This window comes from Ctenopharyngodon idella, chromosome 18 (assembly GCF_019924925.1).
Source record: "Ctenopharyngodon idella isolate HZGC_01 chromosome 18, HZGC01, whole genome shotgun sequence".
In the NCBI taxonomy this organism is placed as follows: Eukaryota; Metazoa; Chordata; class Actinopteri; order Cypriniformes; family Xenocyprididae; genus Ctenopharyngodon; species Ctenopharyngodon idella.
This window is the reverse complement of record NC_067237.1, coordinates 28,834,776-28,860,290: the sequence shown is the minus strand read 5'-3', so window position 1 is coordinate 28,860,290 and position 25,515 is coordinate 28,834,776. Positions and strand designations below refer to the sequence as shown.

The 25,515-nt window shown below is 37.5% G+C and overlaps 1 protein-coding gene across 2 annotated transcripts in view; it reads left to right on the top strand.

The window, feature by feature from the left end:
- sema3d (sema domain, immunoglobulin domain (Ig), short basic domain, secreted, (semaphorin) 3D) overlaps positions 1-23,995 on the top strand; it is a 43,610-nt gene extending 19,615 nt beyond the window's left edge. The window contains exons 4-18 of one of the 2 annotated variants that reach the window (XM_051870961.1): positions 858-920; positions 3,081-3,200; positions 3,349-3,442; positions 4,447-4,575; positions 6,363-6,505; positions 10,682-10,796; positions 10,911-10,980; positions 11,171-11,315; positions 11,536-11,758; positions 12,106-12,194; positions 12,288-12,329; positions 13,228-13,382; positions 15,770-15,834; positions 16,293-16,429; positions 22,176-23,995. In XM_051870961.1, coding sequence (XP_051726921.1) covers positions 858-920; positions 3,081-3,200; positions 3,349-3,442; positions 4,447-4,575; positions 6,363-6,505; positions 10,682-10,796; positions 10,911-10,980; positions 11,171-11,315; positions 11,536-11,758; positions 12,106-12,194; positions 12,288-12,329; positions 13,228-13,382; positions 15,770-15,834; positions 16,293-16,429; positions 22,176-22,577 — 1,992 coding nt within the window. In that variant the 3' untranslated portion in view covers positions 22,578-23,995. Of the gene's footprint in view, positions 1-857; positions 921-3,080; positions 3,201-3,348; positions 3,443-4,446; positions 4,576-6,362; positions 6,506-10,681; positions 10,797-10,910; positions 10,981-11,170; positions 11,316-11,535; positions 11,759-12,105; positions 12,195-12,287; positions 12,330-13,224; positions 13,383-15,769; positions 15,835-16,292; positions 16,430-22,175 lie in introns of both variants that reach the window. The other variant, XM_051870960.1, reaches the window with a different exon arrangement.
- The last annotated feature ends 1,520 nt before the right edge of the window (positions 23,996-25,515 follow it).

The following is a 25,515-nucleotide window of genomic DNA, read 5'->3' as shown; positions in this document are numbered from 1 at the left end:
CTCATGCTTGTATGTTCATTTGTATGGTGGAGGGTACGTATTGAGCCCCTTTGTCCATTTGCGGTAGGCACGACAGTCTTCAAAGCGCCGTCATGAAAAGTCGTCTCACGAGCATGTGTAATCATGGATTGCATATTACATGTAGAGACGGCACTTGGAGGTCAAGGTCAAAGGTCAGCCCTGTGTATGCTAAGCGTTTAAGCTTTTATAATACATGTGTGCAGAGACAAGGCCAGCAGCCCCTTCATCACTCTTTATCTGAACATGATCCTCCCTCTCGTGAGCTTAACCCAGGACCCATGTTTGTACAGTATTTCATGTGTGCAGCTTTTCATCTGTTAAATACACAATGGATTACACTCTGTTTAAAATCCTACTTTGAGTTACGACATAATCTCAGTCTAAATCAGTATTTTTTGTATGGTTTACACTTCATGGTTGATTTATTTTTCTTTAACAATGCCATGAGAGACAATTGTATACACTTACTCTGACTATTTAAGTTGTAAGGTATTTGTTGTTACTTTTAGTATAGAATATACTGTGTGTGCGTGGTCCTGGTAAACCCTACGTTATGGGGACCAAATGTCCCCAAAAGGATAGTATTACCAGATGTTTTTGAGCTTGTGGGGACATTTTTTTTTTTTTTTTGTGGTCCCCATGACAAAAACAGCTTTTAAATCATAATAAATTATATTTGTTGGAAATGTGAAAATGCAGAATGTTTTCTGTGTGGTTTGTGTTTAGGGGTTTAGGGATGGGGCGTAGAATACACAGTTTGTACAGTATAAAAAAACATTATGTCTATATGGAAAGTCCTCATAAAACATGGACATGTGTATGTTTCTCACTTGCAGATGAGCTGGCCAGCTCCAAGAGACAGGGTGGATATGTGTATACTTGCTGGTAAAAACCCTCTTGTAAGTATCAGTCAGAATATATGTCTGCTGAATCAACATTTCAATACACAGACTGTCCTCTCTAACTCAAACCTGTCTTGTAAAAGAGAGTGGTAAACTGTTTTGCGTAAGGCTTCCACTACAGTATTTTTTTTAAAGGAAGAAAATAAAACTTTTATTCAGCAAAGATACATTAAACTGATCCAAAGTGACATTTAAACTTTAATTTAACTTTAATAAAATTTGAGCTTTTTATTAACCAAGTAATTTAAAAAAAATACATTGTTCTTTCCACAAAAAATAAATTGATAATAAGAAATGATTGCAGCAAATCAGCATATTAGAATGATTTCTGAAGGATCATGTGACACTGAAGACTGGAATAATGATGCTGAAAATTCAGGAATAAATTACATTTTATAATATAGTGAAAATACTATATACTGCTGTATTTACTCTATCCCCATTTACAGTGGCCCCAATTTGTATTTAGATACTTGCTTACTTACACTTAGATACTTACACTTACAGTGTATGAATGTTATTGTATTAAATTGTACATTTATTGTATATAAAACAAGTGGCACAAATAATTTTAGACATTCATATTTTTGTGATTTAAGATCTGATCCCAAGGTTAGTGAAGGTATGAAGTCAGTTCCCTTCAACAAGCAGCATATTTTAAACACTATATTAAAGTGCCCCTATTATGCCTTTTTTAAGGTTCCTAATATTGTTTTGGGAGTCTCCTACAACAGGTTTACATGCATGCAAGGTAAAAAAACACTTTCGTTTTCTCATAATATACATTTAGTTTCACCTGAGTTTTCAATCTTTTGTAAACAATTCGTTTGAAGCAGTCTCTCTAAACCCCTCCTTTCTGTGAGCCTACACTGCTGTGAATGGTCAGATGGCCCAGTCCTTTGTGATTGGTGTACTGCACGCACCGCTCGCCCATTGCTATAACTGAATGACAGCTATCAATTCGCAAGACATTGTATACAATGTATGGACAGAAATATCAGTTCGAGCCCAAGTCCGACTATGAAACGTATGAAGTAGTCGATCAACCAGAAACTGATTCGCAATCACGACTGGAGTACGATGTTTTTATATGGTAAGTGTCACCTTAGTTATTTATAAGACGTGATAACAGCATCACTGTTATACTTTATGTAGGTGCACCTGTAGGAACTGTATCAGAATGCCAAGCGGAGCTGAAAACCTCTAACATAAGATAAACATTTAGGCCAGATGTGTACAGACTTTTTCGTCATAACTATTAACAAAGAAAAATGGCTATATCTTTGTTTGACATGTTTACTGTTTACAGAGAGAATACTTCAACTAGTTAGCGTGGACTAGCATCTTAACATCCTATTACAATACAGATAGAGCTCCACTCTACTGTAATAATAAAAACGCAGAGGAAAAAAGCCAGTTAGCAGGAGACATACGACTGTACATTACACAACATAACATACAAAACTACGAATTTTGAACGATCGCTAGAAAATATAAACATCAATTATTAATCATACTTAAAGGTTGAGATTCAGAGGAGCAAGCTGGTCCAAATAAGCTGGGCATTGATCCATATTTTAAGACCAAGCTTTTTGTGAATTAAACTCCCCGAGGTTTGAGAAGCAGTCGTCAGTAAAATGACGGGAACACAACAAAAGATTGTACTGCTGTGGTATTGTTGAAAAAATTCATTTTCCCTGCCATCTGCGTCCGCGATAAGTGAGCGGGCAATATGCTAATGTTTCGTTGTGACGTCACAACGAAATGGCTTGGGATTCGTTTTACAAATGACTCATTTAATTGACTCTGAGTCGACTCTTACTTTTGAGAGACAATAACTTTATATACGGTGCACTTTCAGATTTAAAACTTTGCAGGATGTTTTTATTCACTTGCTATGTTACACATAACATAAAAGGTAATTTTCAAAAATCCATAATAGGGGCACTTTAATTGTTTTATCATTTGAAACCAAACTGACATCATTTTGTGAAAGATTATGCTTGTGATATCCTTCTTAATAAAGACCACTTAATTAGACATTTTGCTATTTATTGCAATGATATTAATACATTTTTATGTGTGGTTTAAATATCCAAATACTTTTTGAGGTCACTGCACATGCTCATAATTTCTTTATTTCTCTTTCTACCTTAGACCGAATGTGCTAATTTCATACGAGTTTTGCACAGCTATAACCGGACCCATGTCTACGCCTGTGGCACTGGAGCCTTCCACCCCACCTGTGCTTTCTTAGAGGTCAAAGGTCACAAAGAGGCAAGGAATTAAATTAGTGACTGCTTCAACACAGAGTATATTGAGTTTAAGGTTTTTTTGTAGTCCTGAAAGAGTTTTAAATTTCATTAAGTCATTTCTCCTTTATGATAACTATTAATGATGAGTGTTTTGTGTACTATGATTACAGGACAGCTGGCTGCACCTCCACAGCAACACTGTGGAATCTGGCCGAATGAAATGTCCTTTTGATCCACACCAGCCTTTTGCTTCAGTACTCACAGGTGAGACTGAATCAGAGCTTCCTTCTCTTAAACACAAACCTGATGTTTGAGAGCATTTTACTCTTTACACGTGATCGGCTTTCACCCAAGAAAAATCTGTTTCATCTGTTCTGTCAGATTTTTTTCTTTTTTGTTTTGTTTTGCTTCAAGTTAAACCGACCCTTATGTTTCCAGTGAAGGACTGTGGAGAAATGTCACACCCTGTCAAGACTACCAGCTGTAAACTTTCCAAAATGTCAAATTTTTTTGTGGGTTGTATCGAAGCCTAAATTTTTCCAGCTGAGCAAAGTTTGATTAATTATAGCCATTAGTCATTACAGATCCTTCCTTCCTGAGAAGACCTGAATTAGGAAAGTTTTAAATGAATAGTTTACTCAAAAGTGAAAATTATGTCATGATTTACTCACCTTCATCTCATTCCAAGAGTTTTGAAGTTTGTAGAACAAAACCAAATTGTGACAAGCTCCAAAAAGGCCCAAAAAATCAGAAAAGTCATCCAGAAATATTTATCTCTACTGTAGCAATCAAATCTAAAGTAATTAATGCAAATGAAAATGTTCACTTTTGGGTGAACTCCTCCTTCAACAGTATGGTTGAGTGTGTTTGTTTATTTTTATACTGACAGGCATAATCAACAGTGAGCAACTCTGGAAGAACACAGAGCACATTCTACGTCATAGAGATTTGCTCCAAACCACATACACATAGAAAGATGGGTGAAGTAGGGTGGAGGCTCAAACACCAAATGATAATGATGATGATGATAGAAATCACTGAGTTATTCTAAAAACACAATCCATAAACTCCTGTTGGTTGTCATGGATACTGTGGAGATGGTAATTTGTTTACAGAACTTCAGATCTCAGGGCTTGTATATCACATGTGTGAGGAAAAGAGAACATGATGGCAATGGCTGATGGTCAGCTGTTATAATTGTGCCTGCAGCCTGACTGACTGCAGCTCAATGTTTATGCTGAGATGCTCCCTTTGTGTGTTTTTTTTAGATCAGTATCTCTATGCTGGCACCGCGTCTGATTTCCTGGGCAAGGACACCACGTTTAGCCGCTCTCTTGGCCCGCCCCCAGACCAGCAGTACATTCGCACAGACATCTCTGAGGACTACTGGATCAACGGTCAGTGCACCAGTCCACTTTAATACACTCATACCAACACAGTGAATAACATACAGGCACATCTTACAGAAGTTTTAAGTTTACTTTTTTTACGTGGCAGAATACTGATTAGGAATTAATCTGTAAATGTGGACTTTTATATGCTAATGTGGATGAAGTTCTGAATGACTCATTTTTTGCAGCTTAGTTTCCATTATTGGGCCGGGTGGATTAATGAAGGAGTGTACTTATTGCTTTTTAGACATAGTTACTGTATTAATGGGCAGCCTGAAAGTAGTTTCTTTCTCTTCTTTTTACATACTACAATTCAAAAGTTTGGAGATTTTTAACATGTTTTTGAAAGAAGTCTAAGGCTACATTTATTTGATCAAAAATACAGTAATACTTTAATATTGTGAAATATTATTAATATATAATATTAAAATAACTGTTTTCTATTTGGATATATTTGGATATGTAATTTATTCCTGTGATGCAAAGCTGGATTTTCAGCATCATTACTCCAGTCTTTAGTGTCACATGATCCTTCAGAAATCATTCTAATATGATGATTTGGTGCTCAAGTAAAAAAAATTCTCTAACTGTTCTCTAATAATTTTGTGAAAACTCTGATACTGTGAAACAGCTTTTTTTTCTCAGGATTTTTTGATGAATAGAAAGTTCAAAAGAACAGAATTTATTTGAAATAGAAATCTTTTATAACATTATAAATTTATTTACTGTCACTTTTGATCAATTTAATGTGTCATTGCTGATTAAAAGTATTAATTTCTGTCAAAAAAACAAACAAAAAAATCATTGTTACCCTAAACTCTTGTATACTTGAATGTTATTGTATCTTTTTGGTCAAAAACACAAGCCCATATGCAAACACACATCCAAACATGAGTCAGAGAATGGGCAAAACCACGAAAAATAGCAAAGGCACAGTTTACCTACATATACTGATACTACAAACTAATTTATTCTCACAATCTTTGAAAAAAAGTTATTACGGCATTAAGGTGCCACATTTGAGGTGTGTTGTCTGTGTGTCTATGATATATAACTCGCATAAGTCGATGAGTTAAATCACTCAACAGAGAGGAATGAAATGGATGGTCAGATCTATGTGAGTTGCCAGTGTGTACAAAAGTGCATTTGGTGTTAATTACTCAACTCAAGGCTTTTAGATATACCCATAAAAAGTGTCAACTAGCTTATAAATATCATTTTTAGAATTCCACCTCTTAAATATATTGAAAAATTACTCAAAACTAATGTGATAAAGTATATCTTGCTTCTTGGAATCTGAGAGTCGTAACGCTCCAATCCTTTTTAGACATACTGTACTCTAAATTTTACCAGCTGCTGGCACTTTCCTCTTCTATCCTCTCTATCTGGGTCTTAGTTATTTGCAGAGAGTCCAATATAATACAGTCTTTGTCTAGTCATCGAGTTAATGACTGTCTTTCTTCCACCTTTGATTTTTCTTCTGAATGTTAGAGCCACTCTTCTAGTGCCTGATGCAATTTAATGGAGTTTAAACCCACACAGTCTATTTTCCAACCCTAAACACTCATTAACGGTCTGCTGTGAGTCCAAAAGGAAATGCCTAGCATTTACACTAAACAGTAGGATACAGTTTTGTCTTTATACTCTCTCACACACACAAACAAGGGATAAAAATCAGGGTCTTTGCTGTTTTAATAGGCTTCCACCCTTTTTTATAAGTCTCATAAAGGGATTGTTGGATTAGCATCACAGATATAAATTAAAGCTGACCAGATTTTCTGTCTCATCCACAGAGGGCAAGTTTATTTCTGCTCATCCCATCGCAGACACCTACAACCCTGATGATGACAAGATTTACTTCTTTTTCCGTGAGGCATCCCGTGATGGGAGCACTGCAGACAAGAGCGTGCTGTCTCGTGTCGCCCGGATCTGCCGGGTAAGTCCTGTCCTCACGCTGCCTGATCAGAGACAAACTCACCTCATCTCTTTGATCCTTCCTCAGCACATAAGATTAAATGTGCTTCTCCTAGGAGGGGAGGCTTCCTGGCACGTTCCCCTTGATGTGATCTGCTGAAAGCAGACCAAACCACTGTTGTCAGGCGGGGTAAATCATAGCAGAGGTCTGGCCACGTAATTGCTGCCTTAGTCGTCGTTCATGATGACAGTGGAAGTCCCTTGTGTAGGAAAATAAGTGTGCTTAGTGACTCCATTGTGTTTCTCTGATCCCTTAACAGTTCACTATATATGAAGGCTGGGGCCATTACATTAATACTATCCATAAAGAAGTAAAAGTTAAATTTGATGTCATCTGAAATAAACAATGGGGAACAACAGTTCAAACATCACACTGACCACAAATTCGTAATTTTTACTCCCTTGAAGGGCACTGTGGGAAGTGAACTCCATTGCCAAGGTCATCCTTAAAGAAAGTGAGCAATTGAATCCCTTCCACATGCTCAAAGGATACAAAAGATGGAAGTCATTTTGCTGTTTGGGATCCTGGGTGACAAATCCTCAACAAAAATTTAATATTATTAGCTAAATTTAACATTGTTTTGAACTTTTAAACCCTCAATTGCTCTCATGTACCCAAGGACAATCAATGTTAGATAAACATGTTTTAAACAAAAACGTGGAAAAACAGCTATAGATTCTCGTTTTTTAATTTATGAAGAGAATAATGCATAGTCAGTTTGTCAGGATTCACTAGAAATAACAAGACCCAAGCACAGAGATGAGCAGTGAATGGTGATTTATTGACAAGGGAACAACGTGTAACAACTGAACAGTCCAGAGACAGTCCCACAACAGAGGTCTACAAGGAGACTTGGGCACAGGATTGAGCAGCCCAGGAACCAGCAGTCAGTGGAGTCTCAGGCTGGGCAGGACTCAAAGAGACACTAGCCGCGTTTCCATTACAGATTTGCGCAAAACTTTTGCGATATTTTTTAAATGTCGATAAAAAACTATGTCTATAGTAAACTATAAACTATAAAAAATGAGTCATTTTCCTCTCGCGATAAGTCATTTTCTAAAAGATACTTCTTTCTGGGAGCTTTTTTTGGAGCGTAATATTTGCCATGGCTTCTGGAAGCCCTTCTCCCACATGTACGCTTCCCTGGTTGCTTTTCAATACTCCAATGGTTGCTTCCTCATTTCTTCGCTCCTCCATCCTCCAGCTTGTGACCTGGAAACTGATCAAAGAAAATCTTGAAGGCCATTTTAATTCTATAAATGCCACTTCAATTCTATAAATGCACCACGAGGAGGTGAGGAACGAGGAGTGAGAAAGCTTCCTGAGGAGCTATGAGCGAGGATGCATAGACATCTAATACTATTAGTTTCTATTATGTTAATTATTAATTGTTAATAGATTAATACTATTAGTATTAGATGTCAAACTTCAATAACATAAGATCCTTATCGAGGCTCGAGTGCAACTGATGACGCTTTAAACTGACGCTCAAAGGATCAAAAATATTCCAATATACAAATAAGATTTCCTTCGATTACCCCGTCCTCGTTTTCTTTTCTTGCATCCTCCCATTGCATCTATGAGGTGAAGCTGAGGCGCGATCGAGATGCATAAATAAGAAAAAAAAAAGCTCCTCGTCTCATCTTCTGTACAAACATACCGCGCTATCTTTAAAGAATGATGATGTGGCTGTACGCCAGGTGACCTGTAAATGCAAAAAAAACTGTTTCCATTGCAGTTTTGCGAAATATCCCTTTTTCGAATTGCCTGAAAAACCACCTCATGCGAGCGTGCGAATTCAATTCGCAATTACAATTTGCGCAATTTGAAGGGTAATGGAACAGGGGACAAACAAGACACAAGAACAAAACCACTCAAACATTAAATTAGTACAAAACAGGGCAAACACTAGATTTATGTGAGTGAAATCTAAACCTATAAATATAAACAAAAAGTATAAATAAATAACTGAAGTAAAACAAGACTACAGCAAAAGAAGGCTAGGTAAGAAGTATAGACACAACAAATCACAAATCAAATAAAAAGCTGAAGTAACAAAGCAAGAATTGCGAGGAGACAAATAACTTTTGACAATAACACCCAGATAAATATGCAATACTTCAGACAGGTTTATGACAAACGCAACACAACAATCCAGCAAATACATAAAGCAAGGAAGAACAATATAAAGGGAGGACCAGGTGAACACAATTAGTGAAACGAGGACTAGACAGGGACTAAACAAGGGGGCGTGGTAAGGGGAAACTAGGGCTACATCCACACGAAGCCAGAGCTTTCCCTATCCGATCTTTTTTCCCCTCGTCTCAAAAAATGTCTGCGTACACACGAAACCACCGAAACGACTCAAAACGATGTAGTATACATGCCAAATCAGTATGTGGCACTGTAATTCTGCAATAGAGATACACTAAAAACAAAGAATAAGACTTGGAGCATGCGCATAAACCTTGCGCGCTGTATGCAAACTTTAGTAAAGTTTAGAAATAAAGCTTTATTTTAATAAAGCTTTAGGCTTGGTAGCTTCTGCAGCACAAACACAAGCATGTAGTCCGCTATTGTTGTTGTTGCTGTTTTGTGCTGTTAGCAGTGTCTGACTAGGGTTGACACGTGGGGTGATGACATCATCGCTTCACAAAATATATGGATTGGCTGTACACGTGAAAACGCAAAGGGCGCAAAGGATTCGTCTGGACGAAACGCCTATATGATACAAAATTTTTCCGTATACAGCTAAACTCGTCTCTGTGTGGACGGGGCCTAGGAGGCAAGACAAGGGGAGCACATGGCCAACATAAACAATGACAAAGCCATGTGCTCAAACAAAAAACAAACATGGAAACATTAAGCAAAGACACAACAGACAAAGCTGCCAGGGGTGGACCCTGACACAGTTGATCATTATCATAAAATATTACTGTAAAATAGATTGAAAATAGTACGACTAACTGACTGTACATTATAGTGCGTGTTAAACAGCCACTTACCAAAATAAATAGACATTAAATATTGTTTTGAGTTAAAATGATTGTATTATGTGAGAAGAAACAGACCAAAGTGAGTGATAAGAGAGACATGAAACCAGTACTATTGTTCAAAAGCTTGGGATCAGTAAGCTTTTTTTTCCTCCTTGCTGCTGAAAGTTCAGCTTTGGAATAAATCACCAATTACAAGTTTCAGAATGGATTTCATGCTTAAGTACCCAGACCAAAAGCAATATTTCATTGTTTTTGGCCTGGGTACTTACAGAGTACTGCAATTGACCAACCAGAATCAAATACTGTAGAGAGCTGTGTAGTGATTTTAAGCAATTGTCCATGCAAGTCAGCTGTCAACCTGCAATTATAAAAAGTCAATGATTTAAAGCAGTTTCCTTAATGCTGTAGACTCATCCTCCCGGGCTGTATGCTATAAAAATTCCAAGCTCTATTGCAAAATTCTTGGTTCGGGTTTTTATAGCTTTAGGAGTGAGCTGTAAAGCTATCTGAGGCCAGATTCCTCACTGGATAACTAGCCTCACACTAGAGAGGGCATCTTTGAAGATTAAAGAATTTGGAAAACGCCACTCCTAAACCTCTTTTAGGTCTTTGCCCCCCCCTTTTTCTCAAGTGTGTGTGTTATTCAACAGGGATAATGGCAGAGGAGGAATATGTTTTCTGCTTTAAGTGAGTGTAGGTGAAATCATTGGAGTCTTTTGATTAAACCCTTCTGACTATAATGAGGAGATTCATTTAAGTGTTCTCAGCATGTCTTCTCGTTCTAAGACCTCTCAGTGCTCTATTGTGCATCTAAAGACATAAACCTGCTCTTGGAGTATTCATGGAGAGGGTCGTTATATCCCCATTATAAACTCGCCTCACTCGCTCTTCTCGATTTCTTGAACTCTCTTTCTTTGTCTGTCTCTCTTGTGTGTGTGCTTGTGTGCCTCTTAAGACTGTGTGTAACCGAGGAGTTTGTAATGTTCTGTAGCCGCATGCTTAATTAAATAAGCTGCTCTAATTAGAAACAAATGCTGGTTTTACATTTTTATTGTAAAGCCTATAACTAAAAATTTAAATTATATACGTGCTTTCATAACAACAACATTAAAAGTCTCTATATGTCTGTGTTTGCTTGCAGAATGATGTTGGCGGTTTGAGAAGTCTTACCAACAAATGGACAACATTCCTCAAAGCAAGACTTGTGTGCTCCATTCCTGGGCCAGATGGAGTGGACACACACTTTGATGAGCTCCGTGAGTGATGTGTTTTCTGTTCCTGCTCTCTCTCACAAACACACATATTTCAGTTTTATCATACTTCTTGGCATTTAAAAAGATGTTCATCATGTATTTGTGTGTGTGTTACAGAGGACATCTTTTTCCTCCCTAGCAGAGATGATAGAAATCCAATGGTGTATGGAGTGTTCACCACCACCAGGTGAGAACAAGCTTTTTTAGTGCAGTGAGCATATCAATTGTTGATGTGCTATAAAATTAGTTTAAATATATTTTATAGATTAACAAAGCAATTAAAAGGATGGTGATTTGTATAAAGTTGCCCATTTGTAATGTGAAATGTGGCATACAGCATCTTTAGTTTTTGTAACATGTTTTTTGGGGGGGGTCAGTTCTATCTTTAAAGGATCGGCGGTGTGTGTCTATAACATGCAAGACATCCGTGCAGTGTTTAATGGACCGTATGCTCATAAAGAGGGACCAGACCATCGCTGGGTGGAATATGAAGGCAGAATCCCCTATCCACGACCGGGCACTGTTAGTAACACTCTTACACTTGGAGGAGTTTTATACATTACCGCTAGAGGGAGACATAACACAATATATACCTTTTACCTTACACATTTTAAGACACTGTTACACAAACACAGCATTCATGATAACAAAGGCAGTTACATCACTTCATATGAGTGCATATTTGAAATTTGAAATTTATATATTCTAAATGAATAACTATAAATCTTATTTTCTTTCATAGTGCCCCAGTCGGACATATGATCCTCATATAAAAACGACTAAAGACTTTCCAGATGAAGTCATCAGTTTTATACGATTGCACCCGCTCATGTACCGCTCCGTGCACCCAATGACGGGCCGACCAATTTTCACTCGTATCAATACAGAGTACCGGCTCACTCAGATTGTAGTGGACCGTGTGGCAGCTGAGGACGGACAGTATGCTGTTATGTTCTTGGGCACAGGTAAAAAAAAGACTACACAAATGTCACTAGTGATATGTAACAACCACATATATGTGTATTTTGGGAAAATAAGGAAATAATTTTTTTTGATAAGTTTCAATAACCTAGTGAACTGCCTACAAAGACAGCATTTTGCCAAACATAGGCTTGTTCTAAATATCTATAATGTTCAAATATACAGTAAAGGTTTGAAATGCAGTAAACACTTTAAGATGGCTGTGTATATGCAGAGTACATAAGCTTCAAAAGGTAAAAAATAAAAGCGTCTTTTATTTTGATCAACCAGCAGATGGCAGTAGAGCTTATCTATTTAAAAGACACAAACGTGTGCATGTTTGTCTGTACAGATATGGGATCCGTTTTGAAGGTTGTCAGCATCACTCAAGAAAACTGGTCCACAGAGGAGATCATCTTAGAGGAGCTTCAGGTGTTCAAGGTAAAAGTCACAAACATTCAAATATGAAGCATTTATGGATGAATGGAAAAACAACCTGGTTCACCTGGTAATGTGCATTATTTTTCCTCTCAGAGTCCTTCACCCATCCTCAACATGGAAATCTCCTCAAAGCAGGTAAGAACCGAAGTTTAAACTTGGTTATAATAAACTAAATCTTAACTTGGGACTGAATAAATGAAGAAAATAAATCATTTCATAAATGAAATAAGTCAACTTTTTCCTCAAGAAATGACCGACAGCATTCATCAGCAAGCTCAGAGGTTCCACAGGACTGTTTGTCATATTTTAGCTACTGCAAGTCAAAGTTCTCAAGCCTCAGTCTCATAATAGATGTGTTAGTGCCTCTTGTTTTGTTCTGTTTTACCAAAGTCTTGCAGACAAGTCTGATTCTTCTGTTCTTGTGCCATTCCTTTCATTTTTCCTTTACACTCCCGTTTGTCTAATTATCTTTTGGAGTTCATGGTTAGGTTAGCAGTTCATCCAAAAGCTTTTATCCTCTCTCTGCACAAAGATAGAACCGCATGTCTGCATCAGTGGGCCATTTGGCCAGTTCTTTTTGTAATTGTTTATTTTTTAGGGCTTTTTTGATTTTAATAGCAGAGGGTAATAGAGTACAGATAATAATTTATATGTAGAATACCGGAGTTCTCTACAGTGAATGCTACCACTTGAAATCATTAAATGGTTTCAAAAAAGATCCTAAACAGCATTTGCATTTACAAGAGTGTAATATGGGAAGGTCTATTCTGACTACCTGATTATCTTCTGAGTCATGCTGAGAGAAAAGCAAGAGCACCACAACTTTTATTGTGCTTATTGTTGTTGTGTTTAGGGTTTGTTCCATCACATGTACACATGCTTCTTTTTAGAGTTTGTTGGACCAAAAAAGACTGCAAACAAGTGACATTTACTGATAACTCTATTAGAGAGATTGCTCCAGTAAGCACTTTTTTTGTCATTGCACCTGGTTTAGTACTTTGTGTGTGTGTGTGTGTGTGTGTGTGTGCAGCAGCAGCTGTTTGTTGGAGGAAGCGACGGGTTAGTGCAGGTGTCCCTGCACAGGTGCCATATTTATGGGCAGGGCTGTGCAGAATGCTGCCTGGCTAGAGACCCCTACTGCGCTTGGGACGGCACCCAGTGCTCCAGATACATTCCAGCCTCTAAGAGGTAACACACAAACACACATGCACATGAACCAATAAAGTCATTGTCCCAAAGACGGGTCGATGCAAAGCCTTGACATTGATTCACAGAGTCAGCACTTCTGTTTAACGGTCTTCTTATCGGCACACGCAAAAATGCAAAGCCACATGTATCCTATGATATCCCCGAGATGTGCACCGTGTGCAGTTTGGTGCTCTGAGGTGTTTGGGATAGCAGAAAGTTAAAAGAGAGAGAGGGCTTTGTGGTGCCCTCTTTCTGACCTACTTCTCCTGGGTGAGTTGTTTCCTGGAGTTCAGCACAGAGAAGAAAATGATAAATATTTGATTTTTCCTGTGCCATAGGGTGTAGTGGGACTGGACTGGACAGGCAAATTGATTAAAGTTGCTTTGTTGTTGAGATGATGTATGTGAGCTGCCAGAGAAGTTTTCTTGCCCTTTCTCTCCCTGGCTCTCCGGTCCGCCACTGACGCAAGGAGGCCAGGTCAGTCCTGCAGAGAGAGAGCGGGAGAGAGGGAGACACACAGAGAGAGGAATTTTAGTTTGTTTTAGAGATTGTTTGGCTGTCAGATGGCTCTGTTTGAAATACACTTTGTGGCTTCATTAAGATTCATATCTGTCATTGAAGTTTGTTATATTACAAAGAGAGCTGAGGGTGTTTTCATAAAAATCCAGACTGCTTTTGTGTTTGAATTTAAATAAAATACATAGCATGATGGTAGTTTTTAATGTCTGTTTTCTTGCTCTGAAGATTAAACTTTAGATTAGCCAGTTATGCTTTTATGGGTATTGAACTAACTGGATCTATCTTGGATTTATGACTAATTAATCCGGTGGTTCTCAACCTTTTTGACTACAGGATGCCCACAACAAAAAAAAGGTCCCATGATTCTTACAGTCATTCTTGATGTACTGTGTACTATGTCAGAACGCTGACTCAGTATTGGCATGCATGTGATGCTGACGCAGGAGCCGGCCAATAATAAGCCGGTGTTCTGACGTAGTACACGGAAGCCTGCACTGTCTATACAACGTAAAGAGCGTAGGAGACTGACAGGGGAGAGATGAAATTGTTGAGTAAAGTCATTATTTTTGTTTTGTTTTTGCGCACAAAAAGAATTCTCGTCGCTTCATAACATTAAGGTTGAACAACTGTAGTCACGTTGACTATTTTAACGATGTCTTTACTACTTTTCTGGACCTTGAATGTGGTAATTATGTTGCTTTCTATGGGGGATAAAAAAAAAAACTCTCGGATTTTATCAAAAATATCTTAATTTGTGTTCCAAAGATGAACGAAGGTCTTACGGATGTGGAATGACATGAGGTTGAGTAATTAACGACAGAAATGTCATTTTTGTGTTAAAATTGAACATAATTGCAGGCTGTCAGTCAGTGCAGTTCCATTGTTATGCCAGCAGGTGGCGGAAAGGGATTGTCTCTATGAGTGAGTCATCATTAAACCGTTCATCAAACTAGTACGCTTAAAAATGCTGATTCATTTATGAATGAAACAAGGTGTTGAAATTAATTTGACTTTGAGCACCGTTTTACAAGGCTCGATGAGCATTGTATCACCTGGGTAACGCATCACCTGGTGTTTCACTTTATAGAAATCAGTGGCATTGATTCAGTGCATACACCTGTCATAGGAAATCCCCTTAAACATTGAAAGGATACTACAACAAAGATATCGCTTTCATCTTCTGACAACTGATGGCAAGCAGATTATTTCACAAATATATGAATTGACCTGAAGAAGAACAGACGCAGGTTATCACACATGCTCAGTTTCCCTGTCGCTGTCTGTTCTGTGTGTGTGTGTGTGTGAGTGTGTGGAGGAGCTGCCTGAGCCCCTCCTCAACAACGAATCAGATTCATTGTATTAAATCCTTTAGCCAATGTTCCTCAACGCGATATTTCTTTATAACATCATTGCGTGTTTTGGGATCTGTTCGTGAGATCGGCCAAATTTAGTGACTACCGATCGAGTCATAGAATGTGATTATCGGGCAATACCGATCTGTGGCCGATCGATCAGAGCATCACTAATTTGCCAACACTTTTATCCAAATGGACATTGCATTCAAGGTTCTTTTATGATTTCATGCATTTCCTGGGAAGCGAACTCATTATCTTGACACTGTTAGCGCCATGCTCTACTGTTTGAGCTACTGGAATGGACAATGTGTTTAAATGTTTCTTTGTTGCATTCAGTGTATGAAAATGTATAAACTGTCCAGTTACATTTGAATATTGATGAATGGACACTGAAAAATATTAAAAACTCAAGCTGTATTTGCTCTTTAAATGTTTTGGCTGTTCAAGGAGTCTGAAATATAATCAAAATGAATCTGAATCTAAATAAATGGCTTTTTTCGTGTGTGCTTACAGGAGGGCCAGAAGGCAGGACATCAAACATGGAGATCCATCCAGCCATTGTTGGGACACAGAAGATGGTAAGGAGGCATGTGTGTGTGTGTGTGTGTGTGTTTGGGGTCGGGGGGGGGTTAGTAAACCCTACGTTATGGGGACAAAGATGGCAATATCTGAAATCCTTGACATTGTAGGGACATTTTTTTGGTCCCCATGAGGAAAACAGCTTATAAATCATACTAGGGGATGTGTAAAAATTTAAAGTTTTCAATGGGTAATATACAGTTTGTACTGTATAAAAATCATTATGTCTCTGGAAAGTCCCCATAAAACATGGAAACCCAACGTGTGTGTGTGTGTGTGTGTGTGTGCGCATATGGAGCATAAAAGCACTAAAAGCTCTGTTTTGTTTTAAGATGCCGCATTGTCCTGTGGGGCTCAACTAATGGACAACCCAAAAAATACCTTTACTGTCTTTCTGATATGCTGATTGCTCTCTCTCTCTCTCTCTCTCTCTTTCTCTCTCTCTTCTCTTTGGCAGTGTTAGGGAGGAATGTTGAGGAAAAGGTGTTGTACGGAGTGGAGAGTAACTCCTCTTTTCTTGAGTGTGTTTCTAAATCCCAGCAGGCCTTGATCCGCTGGTTCGTACTGAAGCCAGGAACGGACCACCGTCAAGAGGTATCACCAACATACATCTGCCTCACTCTGTGTGTGTGTGTGTGTGTGTGTGTGTTTGGTTCACCCACTTTCCTAGTTGTATCAACTTCAGTTGTTAGCTACACTACAAAATTAAAAAAATCTTTTTTTTTTTAACTGTCTAACTACATTGGATCAATTTAAGATGACTATCTGCATAAATATGAAACAGATTCTGCAATTAGAACATACAGTATATCTGATACAAAAACATCGAAATAAGAGTGATAGCATTAAATTGAACCTAATTTTACAATAAAATAAAAAACTAATAAAATTAAAATCGTCTCAGGTTATGACTATAACCATAGTTCCCTGAGAGAGGGAACAAGACACTGCGTCCCGAAGGGGGTGCTATGACGGCATTCCCATAGCACCCCCTTCGGGACGCAGTGCAAGTTCGCTCGAAAGGGTACTTTAAAAATATATAAAAATGTGCATAACGAACAGCAGCATTTAACTAAATTTTTTAGCTAAAAACGAAAGCAGTGCATGGGGTCATGCAAATGAAATGTTGAATAATTTATTTTGACACTGAATTGCTTGTTTACATAAAGTGTGCAATCAAACTGATTTACCAAAATAAATAGTACCATAAAATGTGGTAGTGCATTGTTTTACACATCATTCAGCAATAATGTAATCTATAGCCTGGGTGTATTGCAGTCATATTTCATAACAATGTCTTTTGAGATCACAGGCTTTTTATGATTGGACACACACCAGAAACAGATTTACAATAACTCTCAACCCCCTGATGCTTAGAAAAAGTAGATGTTGCATAATTCTGAAGATCATATTACTAAACAATGTGTTGTAACAGAGAGACAGAGAACTCAAACAGTTCTGTTGGTAATCGTGAAAATGGCCAGGGGCTCAGAAAACTACGGGAACACAAACATGGAGATACAGAACACAGCAGAACTGTCAAGAAGTGACCTTCACTGGTGGATTCACCTCTCTCTTTCACTGTTTTACACCTACAATTTTAATCTTCACTGCTGTCTATGAATAGTTTCCCCAGTTACTTTAGAAATACATACAAATACACTCATCTTTCAGATATTTCTTAAACTCTCTGATGGATGCTATCTACTAAGATAAAGATACTCCATTTGTTTATTTGAGTCAGTGTTTTGTGCAGCGTGAGTAAACTGCAGTCTATTCAAGTGTGTAGTAATGGATCTATGTGTGTTGTGGATGAAAGTTCATAGTGCAGATACAGAGGTCATTTTAACCTTGTGCTTTGTGTGTCCCTCGTCTTTATTAGCTGTGATGAATAGACGGGGGCCAAGACCTGACTCTGAAGTGGTAGATCAGCATATCCTTCTATTGATCCATCTCCACAACAATTAATCCCAACAGGAGTGTGTGTGTGAGAGAGAGAGAGTTGAAGACACATTTGGGGAGGCATGACAGCAGAAGGTCAAATCAAAGCACAAATGTCACAGGATAGATGCAATTCTAGAAGAAACATGCAGTTTCCTGCTTTTGGAAATATCCTGCAGTCCCACGTCTCAAGTAAACATTAGTCTTGCTATGATGCATTTGTTTTATTTTAGTTTCCCTTCCTGCTTTTCTTTTCCTCCTTTCTTTCTCCTGTCTTTCCCACAGCACAAAACGACTCCCTACTGCCCAGCTGCCCAAAACACCTGCAACACACAATCTCACATCTTAAAATATCACCCCACACTTCACCTCATAAAAGACAACAATGAATGATAGCAGAGAAAACGGTGCTTGCGTGTTTGTGTGAATGTTTATCGAATCAGAGTAAACTGATATCTGGTTGCAATAACAGAATAGATGCTTCGTATCCCACATAGCTGAGAACACAACAACTATGGGATGGGAATTGCAACTCACCATTCTGATTTTGGTTCCTTAAACAATTCTATGAAAAATTTTTTAATTCACCTTGAATTGATTTTGTCTGAAACTATTCAAAAAAAAAAAAAAAAAAAAAAATTAGGCCCATATTTAAGATTTAAAAGATTTATTTCTATTTTAAAAGATTTATTTAGTTATTTCAGCCTGTATTTCTATTGCATATAAAATTTTCATCCCTTTGCATTACAGTTTTAACATAAACTAATAAACTCTAATATGCGGTACATATTTATATCAGTCATACATAAATAAAACAATTAAGAAAGATTTATGCAATAGTATTAGTATTTTACACAATAACTAGGTTTATATATTTATCATCAATAAGTCCATCTCATACATTTTAACTAAATGAATTGCTTGTTCCATAGCTGGCCATATCTGAACCATGTTCATACTTTTTAATGGATTAAATTTAATTATTTTCACAATTCAAAGATTTACAGTATGCTGATTCTAAGGAATTTGAATAAATACATTTTGAAAATATATTTCTTTTAATAGATGCAAACGCTTTATAAATAATAACGTATACTATGATTCATTTTTGAGTGCATAAGTGGTGAAGAGTTGCTTTTGCACACATTTTAATTGTTGATTCTTGTGCAGGGCTGACATGAAAAAAGAAGCATGCCACGACAACGTTTTATAGTCTAAACTTTAAAACCTCTGATAAGTATGCAGCATATTTTATTATGATGTTCCATACATTTAGGTAGAATAATCCCGACATTCTAGAACCATTTTTGAACCAATGTAACAAAACGTCATGAAAATCCTTCCTGTATTATTTTAAAAATATGAGTACCTGTTATCGATTCCCAGCCCTAAACAGGACTGTTCTCACTCCCTCTCCTTCTCTTTTTCCCCTTCATCCCTCTACCCTTTTCCATACGCTTCACTACCCTCTTTTTACAACTAAATATAATTTCCCAGAGGATAGCGGGTAACCAGCTCGTATTTGAGATGTGAGACAGATCCTGTGCGGAAGGTTCCAGACCCTCTCTCTCTCTTTCTCTAAATCCACAGCCAGACTCAGCAGTGTGCGGAGGGGCCACAGAGAGACAGAGGCCTCGTATCATAGTTTTAATGCCTTTGACCTGACTCTTAGACCGATGCTGTGCTTAAACCTGCGTCTGTGATCAGAGGCCAGTTTCCTCCTGCCCCTGCCTCCCCAGTAAAACCTTCAGCGGGAGTTATACTGCGTGATATATGGCTGAGATACGAAACACAGACACATGTTTACTTCCAACAAACTCACACACCAGAACATCTCCATGACATACACACACGTTTCATCTTGACACTCATGTGCCCTTGGCCTTTATGTTTTAGTTCCAGCTGTCACGGGTGCTGCAGACAGTGCAAAACCACCCTATTTCCTCTAATTCCGGACATGTTTCTGCAGGGTACGATTTATAGTCATACTCCAAATTTAAATTCCAAATCTAAAGAGTTGTGATCATGACTATTGCATTTCCTTGAAGCATCTTTTAGATGGCAGATAGATTAGCATAGGTCAATGCAGCGGTAAGCAGTTTGTGTGTGTTTTACAGGGATTCGGTATGCTTTGAAGCTTTCTTTCCCTCCTCTCTGTACTGCACAGCTGTATTGATTTAGTCCACCACTACAGCAGGAGAAGTCAGCAGGCTCAAAAATACAGATAACAGTGAAAAAATGAAAAGTAGAGGAAGAATAGGCAGATAGGAAAGGAAGGAAGGGAGGCAAAGAGATAGAAAAACAGATATTGAAGAAAGAAAATTGAGTGCAAGGGCCAAAAAGAAATATTAGCATGACTAAAGCTGGTGGAGATGATTGACTTGTGAATAAATTATTTTGAATCCGTTATTTTTTTTAGTGATTCTATTATATGAATTATTTTACTAAATCGAAATCTGTGAAAATTCATATTAATTCTTATTTTGAGTGACAGCATCAAACTTGAGCACCCAAATATATACAACCAATACAACTAAAATCAGCATGATTTATACAATTGAAGCAAAAAGATTGTGATTTCAGCAATATTTAGCGCCACACTAACCTTTGACCTTACACTGTTTAAAATAATCTGCTTCTCTGCACAGATGAATTTGGTTCAAGGCACCGATACACACATGAATAAAGGACATCTTAAAATTTAGTTTTTACAATGGGTGTTTTGTAAGTTAGTCATATTGAACGATCCATGGTTAATTTTTATTATAACTTTTAGCATTACGCAACTCACAGCCTCAGCTACTTTTCTCTGTATAAGAATATGATGTGACATGCATGGGCAAATGACGTTTGTATGCAGTTTTTAATATGAAATTCGTCCCAACAGCTCTAAAATATAAATTATAGATGTATTATATTTGGGTAAAGAAATGGTTTGGAAGTTGGATTTGGATTTTTGCACTCTTTTTTTCAAATCTTTTTTAAAGGGTTAGTTCACCCAAAAATGAAAATTCTGTCATTAATTACTCACCCTCATGTCGTTTCACACCTGTAAGACCTTCATTCATCTTCGGAACACAAATTAAAATATTTTTGATAAAATCCGATGGCTCAGTGAGGCCTGCATTGCCAGCAAAATAATTAACACTTTCAGATGCCCAGAAAGCTACTAAAGACGTATTTAAAACAGTTCATGTGACTACAGTGGTTCAACCTTAATGTTATAAAGCAACGAGAATACTTTTTGTGCGCCAAAAAACAAAATAACGACTTTATTCAACAATATCTAGTTTTCAAAACACTGCTTCATGAAGCTTCGAAGCTTTACGAATCTTTTGTTTTGAATCAGTGGTTCGGAGTATGTATCAAACTGCCAAAGTCACGTGAACCATTGAAATTTCGAAACACTTATGACGTAACGAACCCTCGTTTACTGAAATCACATGACTTTGGCAGTTTGATACACGCTCCGAACCACTGATTTGAAACAAAAGTTTTGTAAAGCTTCGAAGCTTCATGAAGCAGTGTTTTGAAATTGCCCATTACTAGATATTGTTGAATAAAGTCGTTATTTTGTTTTTTGCCGCACAATATCAATCTCGTCGCTTCAAAACAATAAGGTTGAACCACTGTACTCAAATGAACTGTTTTAAATATGTCTTTAGTAGCTTTCTGGGCATCTGAAAGTGTTAATTATCTTGCTGGCAATAGAGGCCTCGCTGAGCCATCGGATTTTATCAAAAATATCTTAATCTGTGTTCCGAAGATAAATGAAGGTCTTACGGGTGTGGAACGACATGAGGGTGAGTAATTAATGAGAGAATTTTCATTTTTGGGTGAATTAACCCTTTAATAAGTACATTGAAGTGGATTGATTGATTAAAACAAGTCCTATTTCTAAAACAATTTTTGTCTGTATGGTCACAAACTGATTTGTATGCACTGAACACACAAAGCACTTTGAATGTCAGAGGTGACCTGAAAGATGGACACCTTGCATATAGATTAGTGCAATAGATCATGCAAACACCCTGAGATGAAAGTAGACCCTGTAATTTCTCAAGACCTTCTCTGCCCCCCGTTTTTCCTTCTGCTTTTCTCTCTCGTTAGCATTAACATGTGGTCAGCTTGTCTAATTTGTCTAATAAGGCTGTAATGACCAATGAGATGGTGTAATGTGAGGTCAGCAGGAAGCGGAGCGCAGAGGTTAAAGACTGATCTCTGACCTTGAGGGAGTCTTAACTGTGGGTTCCTGGGCGGAATGATTTATGAGAATAAACCCAGCAAGTGACACATAAATTCACTGTTTGGCTGTGATTAAGTTGGTGTGTGTGTTCAAGAAAGTATATTGATATAGTTGACTTTTATGAAAGAATCCTAATAATTGTGTTTGTTGCAGATCAAACCAGACGAGCGTGTGCTGATAACCGAGAGAGGATTGCTGATTCGTTGGCTCCATCTTAGCGATGCAGGTTCCTACTTCTGCACCTCCCAGGAGCACAGCTTCACCCGTAACCTCCTCCACCTCTCTCTACACGTCCTGGACCGCGGACAGCTCCACGGACAGCTCCATGGACAGCTCCATGGACACCATTCTTCTATACGGGAATCATCAGAAAACCCTACCGTGACCGAACCCCGTCAGCGCTATAAGGACTATTTGCGCATGTTGAGCGGCTCTGCGCGCTCTCTAGACGAGTACTGTGAAACGCTCTGGCACAGAGAGAAGAAGCAAAAACAGAAGGGCAAATGGAAGCATGTCCAAGAGTTCCGCAAGAGCAGGAACCGACGCCACCACTAGGGGTGCCAATGATGCATGGATTCGAGTGTGAGGTTAGGAGGGTCACAGTGCCCTGGGAGCCACTGGATGTGGATTAAATGAACTCAAACAATCTCAAAACCAAATACAAATACAGAAACGAACCATCTCCTGACCAGTCTGTTTATGCAAAGCAAAAAGTCCTCCAGAAAACATCAATCCTACCATTAAACATTAATCATGTTTCCGTTTTAACCGATGCCTCAAATATGACCCAGTGATTCTTTACCATTTAGAAATGAACCTTTAGCCAAAATACCTATGTGATTAGTCATCTTGGTTGAACTTTTTATGCAAGACACTACAGGTAAATCCATTGTGGCGCTGGTCAATTTTGATATTTTGAGCTATTTCTCTTCCATAACTTTTCTTCTTTCAGACTAGTAGAAAGAAAACATCAAAACGCACATTTAATTCTCAAAATAAGTTTTTTTTTTCCCTCATGCAGTGAGAGAAAAATCTCCACTTTAGTAGTACTTACTTTAACCATATATATATATATATTACATATATATTATTTTGGCCGTTTCTGGTGTTTTCTGATTTATGGAGTGATAAGAGATATCTGAAAACCCCTATGTACATGAACCATATATATATATATATATATATATATATATATAATTTCAGAAAACTTGTAATACAAAACAACTGTCTTAATGTACTCTGGTTAATCAACTGGGGACGTACAGTGATATATTTATTAGTTAAACATGTTACCCTATTTACCTGTAGTGTCTTGCCTTAAAATGTCAAAATCTATGGAGCAATGTATGCTATACTAAAATCATATGGCTATAAACCTAAAAACGATGCTCAAAACCAGGATTGTTCAGTCTCATATGTCTGGATTAGGTTTTTTTCAAAACATGGCACCAGTTCATTGCGCTTTAATTTTAACCAAGAATAAAAATGCATTCATGTTGAATGTATGTAAATATTTATATTATTTGTACATGAGATTGTGCATGCGTTAGCATTATTTACATAGAATTCTCTTTTGAGATTACAGTTTTAACCAAGCATTTAAATTTCACTGAGTAAAATACATTATTTTTGTATTTTTTCAATTTGTCCTACTGTAGGTAATTTGTTTATGGCATATGACATTATTTAAAATTAATATGGTGTTGAAATAAACTTTTTTATTTCTACTTAACTGTGCAATGGTGAAAAGACAGTGACATTATTCTGTATTCTTCAGGTAAAAACAAAAGGAGATTTATACCCAGGCTGTTTTTTCCATACATTGCCAGTTTATGGTGACCACGGTCTTGTCAAGCTCCAAAAATACAAAAAAGTGCCATAAAAGAGGTCTATAAAACCCTGTAATATGCACTATATTCCAAGCTATACAATATCTGGTATGAAAAGCATATTAAAAGAGTATGTGGTGATTAGATTTTTTTCAATCAGAATTGATTTTTTTAACAATCCCTTCAAGTAATCATTGATTGATTTACTATTAAGAAACAAAAAATTATAATAATTTGCAATGGCACATATTGCAAGATAGTTTAACATCTATAATTCAGTATTTTATATTTTAATAATATAATAATGTGAGTCATTTTTCATCCAATAGGAGTTCAATTGTACAATTTCATGTTTTCCCTCAAAATATTGCTTTTTATTTTTAATTCTATGTCTTGTCATTTTATATTTAGATAAAGATGTAAGGGTTGATACCACAGTATTTATTCATAGTGTATTATTTTTTTTCAGAAATTGGTCCCACTCACTCACTGTCCCTCCCCCATGCTCTCAAATGTCTGCATCCCTCAGGATACAAAAACCATTTAAGGGTTAAACACAAGTTCAATATTTGTTATGTAATATAGATGAAACAATCTGACCCCATATATCTGTCACAGCCTCATAATCGCACTTGTATACGCACATACACACTCTAGGCACAGTTATATCTCATATCCCATGACTTCACATCTGAACAAGAGTCATGCAGCGCTGCTGTTATGATTGATCTGAGAGATTCATCGATGGGCTGCGTTTCTCTGAGGTCAACCTGCCTCAGATCAGATTAGAGAGGGAGTGAGCTACTCACACATACTTTACAATATAGCGCGACCTCAGATAACCTCACTGCCTGAAGCATTTGTGCATGTGTTTTGAAGGTCAGGGCTCCTCTCCCATCAGGATTTCTCATCTCCTCTACTTTGGTCAATAGTGCATGTGGTGCCCTGCTGAGGAAGTCAAGGTCAGTAGGTCACACTCGCACACACAAACTCATTACTTTATTTTTGTTTGGTTCATTTCTTAAAGGGATAAAATAAACAACAATTTAATCCTTTATAAACCTAGTTAATAATCATTTTACACAAGTAAACAAGTCTTAAATGAAACCTATCGTGCCAGAAAACCAACACAGGATCTGTGTTTGCTCTGGGTTCGACAACAAGGCCTTTCTGTCCGAGTCAGGGCATGGCTGGGGATGGCAGTGACAACCACATGGAGAGTGCAATGAAGGGGAAATGACTGTTTCTGGGCTGATGGGTGAACTCATTTATCAGTGCTAAAGTCTTGAGTAATACTGCTTTCTTATCCCGTACCTCCTGCCACGGCCAAGACAAGCAGAAAGTGAGCTTTTCTCTCCAGAATGCCCTCCTGTAGTGGTAATCGCTGGAGCTCTTTAACTATACAAGAGCATCTATTAACAGAGATGTTCTGCTTCATGCTGTGACAGGTCAAAGGTGGAGCGGATTGACAGAAAGAGACAGAGACAGACAGAAAGAGTATGCGAGAGAGTTTCAAATCAGATAGATTAGGCTCAGCTGGGTGTTGTCTGTATTAATGAGTGTCTTTGCTAATAGTCAGTTTAAATGCTGCTACTTATGAGTTTGTGAATTATAATTACGATTCATGTCATTTTGGTTGGAATAAAATATTTCTCGTTTTAACT